Below are 15,873 nucleotides of genomic sequence, written 5' to 3' on the forward strand. Positions count from 1 at the left end.
CCAAGGAAGCCATTGATAAGAAAAAAGTTTCTATGTACTCCAAAATATTTATAGCAGCACTTTTTTTGTGATAATTAAGAACTGGAAACAAAGTAGATACCCATTGATTGGGGAATTGGTCAACAAATGATGGTACATCAATGTAATGGAATACAACTGCACTGTAAGAAATAATGCATGTGATGAACAGAAAGAAGCATATGAACTAATTCAGGGTGAAGTAAGCAGTCAATAAAACAATGTAAATGAAAAGAACATCAAAAAGTCAAAAGTAATGTAACAAAGTTATAAAGATCAAATGGGACTTGAATGAAGATATGAGAAGACACTCCCAACCTAACTCTTCATGGAAATGAGAGATCCATAGGTGTCACACATTGTACATGTTTTTGGATTTTTTCAATGTATCAATCAGTTGTCTTGATTTTTTTTCTTCTCTAAAAAAATAATACTTGTCATGGCTCTTGGGAAGGAGAGGGAGGGATACAGGGCACACTATGGTGATGCAAGAAACAAAACCAAAAAATATCAATTAAAATTTACTTTTAAAGGAATTATTTGGAGGTGCAATCTTCTCTAATCTGACCAAGGAAAAAGAGAGAGAGAGAGAGAGAGAGAGAGGACTGAAGCCTATGTATTTAAAAACACAAACCCTTGGAAATCCAACCTTATTAATTTTTGTCATGGTAAAAGCCACAACTGGTCATTTATTTAAACAGACACATCTGCAAATATGTAAATTACTCATAAAAAGGGCTTTTATGTGATTTTTTTATTTTTGAATTTTATAACTGAAGTAGAAAACAAACCAGACTAAGTTCAACTCTGTGAGATCTGACATAGCAATCCATGAGTTTTTACACAGCTTTCAGACCAGTAGGGCATGGTGTGTGTATACTAAGCTTTACAGCAAAAGAGACTTTTTCTTTTCTATTCTAATTTTCATTGATTGATATTTTGTCTCTAACAAAATTTATTAAAAAGGACAATTTTACTCAAGTATTTTTGTAAAATTTCAGCTGGACCAAGTTACTGTGACATTTAAATATTTTTCCACTACAAAATAGCAAACTCTGTCTTCAGAGTCTTGTACACCTATACTGTGGATTTAGCTCTATCAATTTTCCCCAAGCCTCTGCCACTGTGTAAAACCAAGAAATATGAGTGCTAGGAATGCGTATCAACTTGGGCTTTTCAACCCCACCCCCAAGCATCCTCTCTTTCTCTCTCATCTTTACCTAGTAGCTCCTTCCCACCTTCATATTTCGCTCCCTTTCAAAGCTAAAAATAGCTGTCAGCACTCATTACTTCCACTTCTTTTCTCCTCTCCCTCGCTTCTCAGCCCCTTGCAATACGGTTTCCAACCTTGATAAAATGGAACTGTTCTATTCCAAGTCACCAATATCTCTTAATGGTCAAAGCAAATGGACTTCATCCTTCTTTACCACTGCATCAATGCTGCTGATCCATCTCTCCTTCAGCATACTTCTGAGTTTTCATGGTATTGCTTTCTCAGTTCTTCTGCAGGTGTGGCTGTTTCTCAGTCTCCTTTGCTGGATCACAATCATACCCCACCCCCAACAGTGGGTGCTACTCAAAGGCATCTGTCCTCAAGCCTCTCTTCTCTATTGTTCACTCCAGTGATCTAATAAATGCCCAGGGGTTCAATTATCCTATTATTCTATGCAGAAGAGTCTTAGGTCTCCTTTGTTGGATCCTCATTCAGATTACACCCTAGATGTTTCTAGAGTTCAGTCCTCTGCCCTCTTCTCTTCTTTCTCTATACTACTTCACTCGGTGGTCTCATCAGGTCTCAAGGATTTACTTACTATCTCTATACTAACCATTCTTAAATCTCCTTATCCTGCCCCAATCTCTCTGAGGACCTCCAATCTCACATCTCCAACTGCCTTTCAGACTCAAACTGGACATCTTAAGCTAAACATGTCCAAAACAGAACTCATTGTCTTTCTCCCTAAACCTTCTCACTTTCACTATTGCAATACCACTGTCCCAGTCTTTCAGGCTCACAACCTGGGAGTCATCCTCAACTCATTATTTCTCATCCCCCAGCCCCCATACCCAATCTTTACCAAGGCTTGCTGATTTCACCTGTGCACCATCTCTCAAATAATCCCCCTCTCTCTCTTCTGACACTGCCACCACTCTAGCGCAGGCCCTTATCACCTCATGCCTAGACTTTTGCGGTAACTTGAGGACAGATCTGCCTGCCTCAAGTCTCCCCACTCCAGTCCATCCTTCATTCCACCACTAGCCATTTTCTTAAATCACAGTTCGAATCACGTCACTTCTTACTCAAAGAATCCCAGTGGCCCCTTATGCCTCCAGGATCAAATACAAAACGTTCTTACCTTTCCAGTCTTCTGACACCTTAGTCCCTAATAACTACTCTTTCTCCCTGTGACACTGGCCTCCTGGCTGTTCCGTGAACAAGATTCCAGGCATTCTCTCTGTCCTGTGTCTGGAATGTTTTCTTGCCTTTCTTAACTCTACTTCCTACTTTCCTGGCTTCTTTTAAGTCCCAATTAAAATCCCATCATTTATAAGGAAACTTTTCCAACCCCTCTTAATTTTAGTGCCTTATTTCCTATTTATCTCATATATAGCCTGCTTTGTATGTATGTTTGCATGTCTCTCCCATTATACAGTAAGCTCCTTGAGGGCAGGGACTCTTTTTGTACCCCCAGCACCTAGCACAGTGCCTGGCACATAGTAGGTATTTAATAAATGTTTATTGATTGACTAGAGATGAATGTGCTTGTATATATGTGTGTATACCCAGGTTGTCTTTGCCTCAGGTATCATTTCTGCATCACCTACTGCCTATTTGCCATTTTGAACAAATTACATGTCCCAAAGTTATCTCAAACCCAATTTTCACAACAAAACTCAGTTTTCCCACCAAATCCCACGTCTTCTAAACTTCCCTTTCTAAAGGGATCACCATCCTTGCAATCATCCAGGTTCACAACCTGAATCATCCTCAACTCCTCACTCTCCCTTACTTCCCAAATCCAGTAAGTTGCTTTCTTGTTGATTCTAACTCTGTGTCTCAAATCTATTATACTCTCCTCTCCATTCACAAACATCATTTTAGTTCAAACTTGTCATCACCTCTCAAATGGACTACTGCAACAACCTCCCAAATGGTCTTCCAGCCCCATTCCTCCTGTCTCCAAAGAGATATCCCTAAAACAGAAATCTGACCGTGTCGTCACCTCCAGTGGCTCCAGATTGACTCCAGGATCAAACACAAACCCCTTTGATTGGCATATACAGCCTCTTCATAATTGCCTCCAGCCTACCTTTCAAGACTCGTTGCAATTACCTCCCCTTCATGAACTTTATGGCCCAAAGTGGCATGCCTGCAGTTCCTCATACACAACTTCCCATTCAGCTCTGCATCTTTCCCCAACCTGTTTCCCAAACCAGGAATGTGCTTCTTCATCTCCTGCCTTTTTAGAATCCCTAGCTCCCTTTGAAACTCAGCTCAAACATGAGGTCATTTGTAATTCCTCCTGTTACTACTTCTTTTCTCACCCTCCAACTTCTCCTTCTGCAAATTCATCTCCCATTTTCTTTGTGTACAGAGTATCCCAAAAGTCTTGCCACTTACCCCAGGTATTTTGGTTATGCATGTACCCCACCCCCAAAGAATTTAAGCTTGAGGACAGTGATGGTCGTTTTTATCTATGCAGACATAGCACCTAGCTCAGTACCTGGGATAGAGTAATCATTTAACCCGTGTTTTCTGATTGATGTTCCCTATGCTGAAGTTTGATGCTGAGTGAACAGGGCTTGGTGTTTCTAAAAAAGGCAGCCTTACAATTATGGCATTATTTCTCAAAAGATCAGAAACCTGTTGACAGGAAAATGCATCATATTACCATGTTTCTGAGAGTGATGATTAGGGTGCTAATTTTTAAAAATGACATTTATTTACATGGTGTTTAACATTTTCAATGTGTTTTATATATATCTTCACAACAACCTGGTTAAAGTAAGTAACTGGAGGTTTGCTTTTCTTTTTTTTTAATGGGACCTGTGATTTCATGGGTATAGAGAAATCCTAATGAGGAAAAACCTTCTAATGATGATCAGCACCTTCTCTGCACTTAAGAATTTGGTGGGGGATATGACAGCTTAACCGATATGCCTAGGATTTGAAACCAGGTCTTCCCAACTGTGAGGCTGGCTCTCTATCCATGAGTACCTCTTTTCAGAGGTGCTATTGTTCTCGTTTTCCAAATGAAGAAATGGCGACTCAGCTATTCCATGATTTGTCCAGGACTGAACAGCTAAAACACCATTAGGTATTTTGGTAGTGAAGCTTTTATAAATCTAAAGACAAGTCAATAAATGTTTATTGGTGAGGATGGTTGAAAACAGTTCTCTCACTCACTAATGATAATTAAGAAATTAAAAATTTGTACCACTTTTGCTTGACTGTGGCCAATCACCTACTGCCCAATAGAAGCCTTGATGTTAGATACCAGCCATGCAACTTCCAAAAGTAAAAATGTTAAAACAAGTATCTTCCCTCACCCACCAACCCAATAAAGCAATTTAGAAAAATAAGCATCCTAGAAGTTATTTATGTTTAATGCTTAAAAGTCTGAATGCACAAACAATATTCTACCATTATAGAAGTACTGGTGGTCAATACAATGCATTAGAACTATGTACAATGCACAGTTTAGTATCAAAATCTTTCTACACTGTAGAGTATTACGAAACTGTCAATGACATCAAACACAATGCACTTAAGACACCATTTTTTTTTTCTGCTACCACATTTGGAACTTCAATGAATAGTCCATTTCAATTTGCAGCATCAACCCATTTCTAGTATGAAATTAAGTAATTTTCTACCTATACGATAAAGTTTATCTACACGGTTCTTTTGATTTTGATCCATAGCAGCAAAGGCACTGTACATCAGCAGATCCACAGACTTAAAAGATTTATAAAGCATTCAAACAAATAATAATAATAATAATAATTAATAATAATAAAAAAGGAGTCACAGATCATGGTTTAACAGCAACAACAACAACAACATAAAAAGATAACACAATGTCTCTGGTATGGTGGCACAACACAGCCTTGTGTCTACTCCAGGGACATCCAACTAAGACATGGAAAGAACCGATGGCCAGTAGAGCAAGTCCTCATCTCAAGTGAGAGCCCATTCTTCCTGTTCTTCTGGAGGAGGGATTCTTGCAAATCCTCCCTCCTTTGTTGTCCTTTCTTTGTCAAAGGCTTGGCTTACACAGTGGTAGGAATTCCTTTCCTACAGCTGTGCACCTGTGCAGTTCCCAAACAACACTCGAAATGTTTTCCAAAATTTCTTGTAACCACAAAATTGCCCAAAGATGCACATCTCCCCTTTCCAAAGAAATGTGGCAAAAATATCCGGGAGGGATTAAGTTGTCTCTTTGAGGCCAATTTACTGTTCATCTTTCTATAATACAAAAAAAAAAAAAAAAATTAAAAAAAATATAGTGACCATTGCCTGGTCAATAAAACTAATAAAAAGGAAAGTTCTAAAAATAGCAACCAGTTCTGAAGTGGTTCCTAAACCTTCAGGTATCTAAGAGGGTAGCGTTCTTTGAGTATATTTAACTGAGACAGCTAGAAGCTAAACTTTCCAAATTAACCAAAATGCTTATGGCATTAGTTAGAAATTCCTCTTTATTTAATCAAATTTCCAAAATTTGTTTAAAAAAAAAAAAGAAGCAGCATATTGCTTCCTGTTGATATTAAACATTCAATGTCTTTGTATAGCTACCAGTCTATGCTTACAACCATTACTAACTGGTCATTTTAAATGTCCTTTTGCCCTCCCCTGCCAAAACAAAAAAGGGGATATCAAAGTACAACGCACCTTTATTACCAAGGCGGGAGCAGACAGCTTTATTTAGTCAGTTCATTGTTAGAAAGCCTTCTTTAAACAAAATAAATATATTACAGATATAATACATAATTAAAGATTCAGTTCACTGTTAAGTACGCTTATTCCGAGTTCTTCCAAGTAGATATTTCAAGATTTGGTATCACAGGTTCTTAATGAGCATTCACAATTCAATAGCAAGGAGGAAGTGGGGGGCAGGGGAGGGAAGCAACTCCACAACTGTGAGGAACATTTTAAATCCTTGGCTTGGGAAGAAAAAAAAAGGATTATACAGCAAAGTGCTACAAGGAGGGGTCCGGTTTGCATTAAGGTTTGTCCTCAATAAATAACTTCATAGACTGTTGCCTTCTTGTCCCCAGAGCCAGTGACAATATACTTATCATCCACAGAGATGTCACAACTAAGCACCGATGAGGATTCTTTGGACTAGAAAAGAACATATAAAAATAAATATCAATACTCAAGAAACAGTAAAGTTATAAGCTTTAAAATGAGTAAAAGTAAAAATATTATCGCCTCCCATTTTAAAGGATAACCGAAAAACATAATGAAGAAATGTAATGTTTCTTTTTTTAAAACCCTAAAATTTGATCTGTTTCTTCTCTCACACACACCCACCCACACCCACACCTACCCACACACCCACACTCATTCACGTGCATGTATACTTGACTTTTACAACTTGTGCCTTCTATATATCATACTAAGTTTTGTACAGTGGATAAAGAGCCAGCCTCAGAGTCAGGATGACGCAGATTTAAGTCATGCCTCCAACTCACACTTGGCTGTGTGACCCTGAGGAAGCTGCTTAGTCTTGCTCAATACTCTATGCAATGGTCTAAGATCATAAACTGCAGAGAAGGTGGTGACCTGTACTGGTAGAGGGAGTTTCTCCATTGAGGAGTTCCCTACATTGGTAACTCAGTCTAGTTCCTATCTCTAGATTAATAATAATGATGATGATGATAATTTCTCAACATAAAGAGAGAATAAATATTATCCCTACTTTAGAGATAAGGAAACTGAGGCTCAGAGGGGCTAAATCACTTGCCCAAAACTATATGTGTACACACACACACACACACACACACACACACACACACACACACACGGTATTCTAGCACATGCATATCTAACTGTCAAGTCTACTTTTTTAACTATGCCAAACTGACTCTACTACAGGTGATTCCCAGGAAATAGAGATTTTCCAACTGTAGTCAAGAGGACTTGAACAGAACTGGACTTGGAATTTCATAGGTATCATGATTCCTCAACGAAGAAACTCCCTATTATTACTGAAGGTTAATCCTCTCTCTGAAATTTATAGTTTTAGACAGTTGGCTAGAGTATTATAAAGTTAAACGACTTGCCCAGGGTCACAGTCAAAGAGGATATAGATATTTCAGCAATTAAATAGTAAATATATATTAAGCACCTACTATAATATGCACAGCATGAGACAGCTATAATTATACCACTATAATTCTTTACACCCATTACTAATGTTTTAAATGGGACAATATCACTCCAACTTCATGCAGTAGTCAGACAATATAACCTTTAAAGACAACCTTAAAAGTTAATGAACTCAGTGATTAATAAAAAACAAATCAGATATCTTCATACAATTCCATTCCTAATGTGTTTAAAAAAAATGTAGGTGTGTTTAAAAAAAAAATGTAGGAGTGAAGCATCATGAAATACCTGGAATATACTGGCCCCATAAGGAGTTCTCCACGCATTGAGCAGATTATCCTTCCCAGTGCTTACAAACCATTTTCCTACAATCAGATCATTTAAGATATCAGAGTTAATGCCTCAGAATCAAAATTCAAGTTCACCAAAAAAGAACAGAAAAATTCACTCAGAGCAATAAGAATTATTCACATAAAAGTCGTCTAATTCACAAACAAACTGAATAAAAATTCCTTTCACCTCAAACACAGAAAACCCACAAAGTTAAAGGCAGAGAGAAGTGAATATAGTCACGATCAAATTCAAACAAGAGAATCCATTTTATACATCCAAGGTTAAGCTTAAAAGAAGTAAACAAAGAACTATCCTACCGCAGCCTCCCCATATAGCCAGAAAAAAAAATGACAAAGCATGGAAGTCTGCTTACCACAGTGAGCAAACTTAAGTGACAACACACAGCTCTCATGAAGATGTAATTGGTACTTGTCTGGTTTGGTAACGTGTAGCACCTCTACATTACTGTTCTCCATCCCGACTGCAAGCCATTCTCCAGTGGGACAATATCCCAGAGAGAAGATCTAATATTAAAATAGTACATAGAATAAAAAAAAAAATCTGGTGACTGCCTTTAAAAAGATAACCTAATCTCTTGTAGATATACCACTCCAATTATGAGAAAAATAAAGACTAATTAAATAAGAGAGAAAAATAAATCCCCAAATGAATGTGTATTTGGAACATAATCTTTATAATATATTCTATCAATCTAGTCTATAGTTTTAATTGACAGAAAAAATTTATATAGTAATGCTCTTCAAAACTAACAAATAACAAAAACTGCCTAATGGCAAACAACCTTGAATAAGACTTGAATAAGTAAACTTAGTTTAAAAAAATGTGAGCCCCTATTAGTAACTAGCTAATTCAGAACCTCAAATTAACAAACCATGCACAGTGAATGATGACTCTGGAACTCGCCTTAGTTTCTGCCTTTTAAAATTTCACACATTTTATAGAAATCCACAATTTCTAAAATGTCAAAGGCCTCAAAGACAGCTACCTGCGATGTGAAGTCATGTTGCTGTAACTGCCGCCCTTCTCTCAGGTCCCAGGACCTGACCGTATTGTCCAAACCTCCTGTCCAGAGCTTGGTGCCATCATTCGAAATGTCAATACAGCTGGCTCCGTCTGTGTGGCCTTGGAATTGCCTGAAAATGTCAAAAAGTGGGGGCAGGGGAGAGGAGGAAAAAGACTTTGACAATGAGGCAGTTTCAAGATGAACTCAATGGAGTGTTTTATGTCAAAAACTAGCTTTGCTTCCTTAGCCACAGTTAAGTGTTATTACTTAATAATAATTACATATTTTATAAACATGATAAGTTTGCTCCAAACTTCAATAAATGGCAAAGAATAGGTATAGAATTTCCTATTTCACTTGGTTATTTTCCAAGACCTAGATGGCTTTTGAAATCGACTAACAAAGAGAAAATTATCTTTGAATGGAATGAAAAAACAAGAGAAAATTCACATCTGCATTCAGATGACCTGTACGAATATTAAAACACAATAAACTCTATTCTCTCCCCATAACTTGGCACAAGCGGTTGTGTGAGGGGATGCAAAGCTAATCTTCCCCTCCAGAAATGGACAGTCTGCCAAGGAGAGATACTGTGCACTCTGTTGTCTGACTGTGTAACTCCAAAAGGCTACAAAAGTTAGTGCTATGAGTGTCAGGCAGAGAAGCTCAGAGTGGATCTACCCAGGAAGGCCATGCTCATCTAAAAGTGAGCATCTGACAACAGCCAGCACAAAGCACGCTAGAGCCCATCCCATTATTTTCTCTTGCCTTCCTTCCAACCAGCAAAGACTACAGTAGAGAACACCAGTGGAACAAAGACAACAGCAGCGTTCAACTGAACAGCTGGACTGAGTGCAATGCACCAAGGGGAAAAGAAAGGTAATTGTCATGCACTTATAGTTATTTTGCTCCAATTAATAACATTACATATAAACCGGTTCCACATAGGCTCCTCAAGGCCACCTCCAAACGCTTCTACTCAGATTACCTTTTATCTGAGTTTGGCAGTAATTATTCCCCTTGTCACCATCACTTTTACCCTCTCCTCTCTACTTAGCTGCTGGACCTATGCATGAACCTTTTCACAGCATAGTACCATGGAAAAAAACACTGTATGTGAAATTAGGGGACGTGAGGGATGTGAGTTCGGATCTTGATTTTATTACCATACAGCCTTGGTCACGTCACTCAACATATTTGGGCTTCAGTTTCTTCATCTAGAAAAATTGGGAGGCTAGATTAGACGATCTTTCAGACCTCCTCTGCCTCTAAACATATGAACCAATTTTTCATTTATTTTAAAATTACAATTACAGATGAGTGGTGTTCCTTCCCCTCCACTGCTGGCTCCACTGGATCACAAACTATTTCAGGATAGGATCAAAACCAATCAAAAGCATCGAAACACCATGACACCCAGCATAGTGCCATATATCCTGTGGGTTCCCACTAAATATAGGGTGATGGTGGTCATGGCAGTATTGGTTCCCATCGGTTAACACAGGATCATGCCCCAGAAAGTATCTGAGGCACAACCTGAACCCAGGTATTTCTGAGCCTGAGTCCAGTGCACGTTAACCACTATGCTATGCTTAAAGGATATCCAGAAAGATCACAAGTTATAGAAAACTTATCAAAGTATTAGCATCAACGTGACTTCACTTTTCATCCTATATTCTGTAGGAATAAAACGGAGAACCAAAATATCTGGTTTTATAAAGCACAAAGAGTTGATGGAATTAGATGCTTCTTTTCTCCCGGCCGGCTAATGGTGACACTCCAGAACACTTCTAGTCATAGGGGAGGGGCAGCAAGGTAGAGAGGAAAGCACACTTTATTTGGAGATCTGGGATCAAGTCCCTGCTTTGACATTTCCTAGCCAAGTGACCTTGGGCAAATCATTCAACCCAAGTCACAGTTTCTGCAGCTGTAAAACGTGGATAACAATATTTACAACTCCTCACTGTCACAGGGTTAGTATTGGTATTACTGTTACTGTTATTATATCCATTATTCGTCCATTTGTATATACAAAGCATTCAGAAAGAAGCGTGGCCCACAGTGGCTAAATGAGCTCTTCCCTTGTTGGTAATCAGATCCTGCTGACCCACCTGACCAATGTCTGGTTGTGCAGATCCCACACCGCGATGTTCCCGTCGCTGCAGCAGGAGAAGCAGACCTTGGAATCAGGGCTGATCGCCAGGGCGTAGCAGGCAGGAGCCGAGGATGTCAGCTCAGCTTTGATGCGTGGGGTCGGAGCTGCCAGGTCCCAAATGGATAATGTACTAGCTTCCCCTCCAACAATCAGGGTGCGGCCGTCAGGGAGCAATCTGCAGGAACGGATGTAGTTATCTCTGTTCTGTGGAGACAGAAACCATCAAGCGATTACTCATGAGGAAAGGAAAACAGCATTAACATGAGAGCAGAGATCCATAAAAGTATTGTATTCCCTCCTGGTTTTAATGAGCCATTTATACTTATGACAATGATAAAGTGGATTAATGCCAGAAAATTACATGACATTAGGGAAGTACTTAAACTTGATCTACAGAATTTAGTACTGAGAGATATTTAATCTTAATTAGCATCAAAAAGCCAAGATCTAGACTAAACCCTGAACAATTAAAAGCTTTACATATTCAACAACTCACAAACTCACATAAGTTATTCATGCACACCAACATATACATGTGCACACATACCTATGATCTGTAAAAACCCAAAACAGAGAAAACAGAAAATCATGTTCTATCATGCCCGTGTCTAGAAAAGGCCCGCTTATTTCTTTCAGCCAGCAAAGGTATAAGGGGTTGCAGACATTTGGAAATGTTCATTTCCATAGAATTATTACCTGCCTAAATGGTTTTGATTAAGCAGCACTTAGATCAACAGGAGGTGAGACCTTATCAAGGGCTGCTAAGACAGAGGGGAAAAAGTTTTGCCCAGCAGGATTTAGGTTTCTTGAAAGAGGAAAAATACCTGCTCCCAAAATAACTTTAGGGCAAGTTTCAACCAAATGCCAATGAGAGAAAAACTAACGATTTCAATCAGGAGTTAAAAGCTACTATCAAATGGCAAGGCTAGAATACAGTGTTGCTGTTTCCTACTTGGCTACTGTACTCAGGTGATGGGCTTGGTGTTTCAAAGCCACCCCCAATGATCCTGTTACTTGCAGTATTACTTCTGTTTGTTTAACCTTCCTCTATCTAATCTGTCTAAAAATAAAAGGATGCCAGTGATTTAGATTTTTGAGTATATGTTTATGTATGCATATAGTTGCAGGTATGCATGCACAGACATGCACACATATAGCTGGTAGAACTATGCAACTGCATGAATCATAAACAAAGTAAAGGGAATTTTTGCCAAATAAGATAGAAACAAAGCCAATGTTCAATTTTTCCAGTTTTAAAAGAGTAAAAATTAAGGAACAGTAATGACCCCAAACTCATTGTATCTTTTGATGACTATCATGTTGCTTCACTCACACATATAATTTAGTCAACTAAAATCACTTCTTCAAATTCAATTTAAAAAAAATTTTTCCCCAGTTACATGTAAAGACAATTTTTAACATTCATTTTAAAAAAAATTGTAAACTCATTTATTTCAAAGGCATTAGAGTTTTACTTATTACTAATGGCTTACCAGGCAGTCCAGCTGAGACACTGGACTCTTATTTCCTGGGTGGCTGATATCCCAGACTTTGACACATCCCTTCCCACCAGTGTACACATGTCTCGTGGGGTTGCTGATAGTAACTGCACACACTACTTCTCCGTGATTAAGGGTGTTGATCTGACGAGCATGTCGAGGGATTCCAGGTCCAATGAGGGCATCAGGGGGAAAAGGTACAGGCTGCATCTGACCATCTGCACTAACGTGAAAGGAGTATGCTCTAAAGAAAAGAAGAGTGGAAATGAAAGAAAATTTACTGAATTGTTTGTTCCCTGTGCTGAACGAAGATGGGAAATGAGAAATGAAATGTTCAGCATCATCTACAAATCAAAGAGCGATGTGTGATTCACAGCCCAACTGCTTGGATTTTCTGTTATTATCTCATCATATCAATCATATATATTTCCGAGTAACTGGCTAATAAAGAATAATAGGCACAAAATGACCAGGAACTAAGGAGTTAAGATTCTCCAGAGTCCCCTGGTAAAGTGGCAGATGAGTAAAAAATGGGACTTCCCCCCCCCTTGACCTGACATGACAATCACAAATCCCAGTAATACCAAATGGAATCTGAGCTCTCAGAAAAAATGCACTGTGTGACTGCCAAGAAGGCCCACCTGTGAATAACCTATCAACAGCTTCATCTCAAATTCATTTCCAGGGAAAACCCTCAGGTTGGGAAAGTGTTTGGCTGTAATATATGACTTAACATAGAGCATCTCCTACAATAGAATCTATCTCTATTTTTAGGATGCTAAAGGAAGAGACAAGCATCAGCAAAGCAAAGGTAGTGAGGAAAGTGACTGTGACTAATTTCACATTCCTGGAGGGCAGAAGGAAAACTCAAAGGGCAAATAAGCAGGAGGGTGATGGGGGGAACCAAGATGGGTGTAAAGAGCATAGGAGTGAAACCACCCTGGGTGGGTCAATCAATGGAGTGCACTTTATTTATGAAGCTGTTAAATCTTTGCTGGATGAAAGGCTCAGTGAGAGAGAATATCAGAGCAGGAGTCCTATTACCAACTAGCTGATGAAGCTCATGCCCACTGGTAACATAAGGTTCTAATATTCAGCCCTTACCATACTTAACACCCTCGTTTACTTTATCATGCATAAAAGATACGCTCACAACTACCGCAGATAGTTGTTTTAGCTCATATAAGGTTATCAGCCCTATAGGTTAAGGTTAAGAATTAGACCATTCTTTAACCTTAATTGTGATTTACGCCATTCACAGATCATAGGCTCTTTACTGGTGTCTAAAGAGGTAGCTCTTGATTGTTTCAGGACTCCACTCTTCACACTGTTAGGATGATCTTTTACTTCTCTTTCCCTTATTGTGTCTTGTCCTGAAGGCACATTTCTCTGTTCTTTAATTTAGAGTGAGGATTTGAGGCAAGAGGTACAGAGGTTGGGCTTGTGCCAGAGTTAGTGGGAGAGAGGGAATTTTCTCTACTCTCTCCATCAGTGAAGGCACCTAACAACAGGCCCAGAAGGAGACACTATATTCAGAGTAAGAAGCATTCCAGAGAATCAAGCAGCTCAAGGAAGGGAACAAAAACACACACTCCCCAGATGGACACAGACACAGAAAGGCAGTTACGATTCAAGACGGGAAGTAGCTTCAGGGAGCAAAAACTCTGGCAGCAGAGAAAAGAGTCGATTATGAAATCAAGAGAGAACTAGCCTTGGTAGTCGAGACTCAATCTTTGAAAAACAACAGACCCAGGAAGGCCAGCTGAATGATCCTCCAGGGGTGAAGCACAGTGTGGAAATTCACCTCATCTCATAATTTACTGAGAAAATAGAGATTATTTGCTGTGAGCTCTCCCTTCTCTCCTTTTCAATATCTCAAAACCCCTGGATATCAACCCTTATTCCCTCCTCCTTTACTCCAGTCTCTGATAAAGAAATGATCCTTTTCTGAACAAAGGACAATACCCTTCTACATGCAATCCTTTATCTCCTCCCTTTCTATCTTTCCCAGTAGATTGCTCAAGTTATTCCTTCTCCCTTTACTCTTCAATCTACTGTTATTCCACCAAGGCCTATAAAAATGCCCAAACTTTCCCCAACCTGGTTAAAAAGAAAAAAAAGGCAGCTCAAAAGGCCCTACCACCCCTTAAGCTAACATTCAATATCTCTTCCTTTCCAAAGCAAAATTTCTTTAACAACAACAACAACAAAAAAAAAAAAGGTGTCTATACTATCTACAATTCCTTTCCTCTCATTTACTTCTCAAACCTCTACAACCTGGCTTCAGTCAACTGAAACTTCTTTCTCTAATGCTACCAATGATCTCCTAACTGAGAAATCCATTGGATTTTTTTCAGTGCTCATTCTTCTTGGCCTCTTTGCATTACTTAACAAAGTTGAACAGTGTCCAGAGCAGATTCCTGGATACTCTCACTCTCTCTTTCTCTGGGATTTTGTGTCATTCTTTTCTCTTGGTTGTCCTCTTACTTGTATGACCTTTGCTCAGTCTCCTTTTGCTGGATCATCACCAATATTCAAACAGTTGCCATATCTTGTAATTTCTACATCTACAACAAGGGTCCTCAACCTGAAGTATGTAAATTTTAAAAATGTGCATTTCAATAACTATTTTGAGATAATTAGCTTATTTATAACCCTATGTATTTTATTTTATGCATTTAAAACCTCTTAAGAAGGGATCCCTTGGCTTCACCAGCTGCCCAAGGAGTCTAGCACTTCTCTCTGTACTACCTGCATCAGGCCCTCATCCCCTTTCCCCTGCACTGCTGTGACAGCCTCTTACTGATATCCATTCTCTCTCCTCTCCAAACCATACCCCAAAAGAGCTACCAAAGTGATTTTCCTATTGTGATGTCTGACCAGGTCACTCTCCTACTCATATTTCAATAATTACCTATTGTCTCTAGGATTAAACAGAAGCCTGCTGGTTTGGCATTTAAAGCTCTTTATCACTTGGCCCCAATTTACCTTTCCAACCCTATTATATATAAATCCTTTCCCACACCCTGTGGTCTAGCCAAACCTGCCTTTTTGTAGCTCCTCAGGTACTCTTATCTCTGGTCTCTGGGCTTTTCACTAGCTGTCGCTCAAGCAGGGAAGGTACACCCTCTTCCCCTCAGCCTCCAAGAATCCTTTGTTTCCTTCAAGAAAAGTACACTGCACTCCCTCTTCCTTCCATCCCCCCTCAAGGGAACATGAAACATTTCCCGACCACCCGCACCCCAGCAGCGAGTGTCCCTCCATAACTTTACTTTGGATATATTTAATTATGTATATGTTATATTTTTCAATAGAGTGTATGTTCCTTGAGGGCAAAGACTCATTTCTGTCTCTATTCCTACAACCTAGCACAGTGTATAGCAGACATTTAATAAATGCCTTTTGACTGCTGAATCCCTATTTAAATTTCATATTATTTAGGTTAGATCATCTAATCCAATCACTTCATATTACAAATAAGAAAACTGAGGTCCATGGGGGCTAAGTGAAT

General features: G+C 39.0%; 1 protein-coding gene across 3 annotated transcripts in view; it reads right to left on the reverse strand.

The window, feature by feature from the left end:
* Positions 1-4,602: 4,602 nt before the first annotated feature.
* Positions 4,603-15,873, reverse strand: part of LOC114025815 (transducin-like enhancer protein 4) — a 160,246-nt gene continuing 148,975 nt past the window's right edge. For all 3 annotated transcript variants that reach the window (XM_027839353.1, XM_027839354.1, XM_027839352.1), the window contains 7 exons: positions 12,357-12,606; positions 10,820-11,067; positions 8,691-8,838; positions 8,058-8,208; positions 7,640-7,716; positions 5,909-6,361; positions 4,603-5,485 (listed from right to left, as the gene is read on the reverse strand). In XM_027839353.1, the coding sequence (XP_027695154.1) occupies positions 6,254-6,361; positions 7,640-7,716; positions 8,058-8,208; positions 8,691-8,838; positions 10,820-11,067; positions 12,357-12,606 (982 nt within the window). In that variant the 3' untranslated portion in view covers positions 4,603-5,485; positions 5,909-6,253. The remainder of the gene's footprint in view (positions 5,486-5,908; positions 6,362-7,639; positions 7,717-8,057; positions 8,209-8,690; positions 8,839-10,819; positions 11,068-12,356; positions 12,607-15,873) is intronic.

This window comes from Vombatus ursinus, unplaced genomic scaffold (assembly GCF_900497805.2).
Source record: "Vombatus ursinus unplaced genomic scaffold, bare-nosed wombat genome assembly UNPS02014832.1, whole genome shotgun sequence".
NCBI lineage: Eukaryota > Metazoa > Chordata > Mammalia > Diprotodontia > Vombatidae > Vombatus > Vombatus ursinus.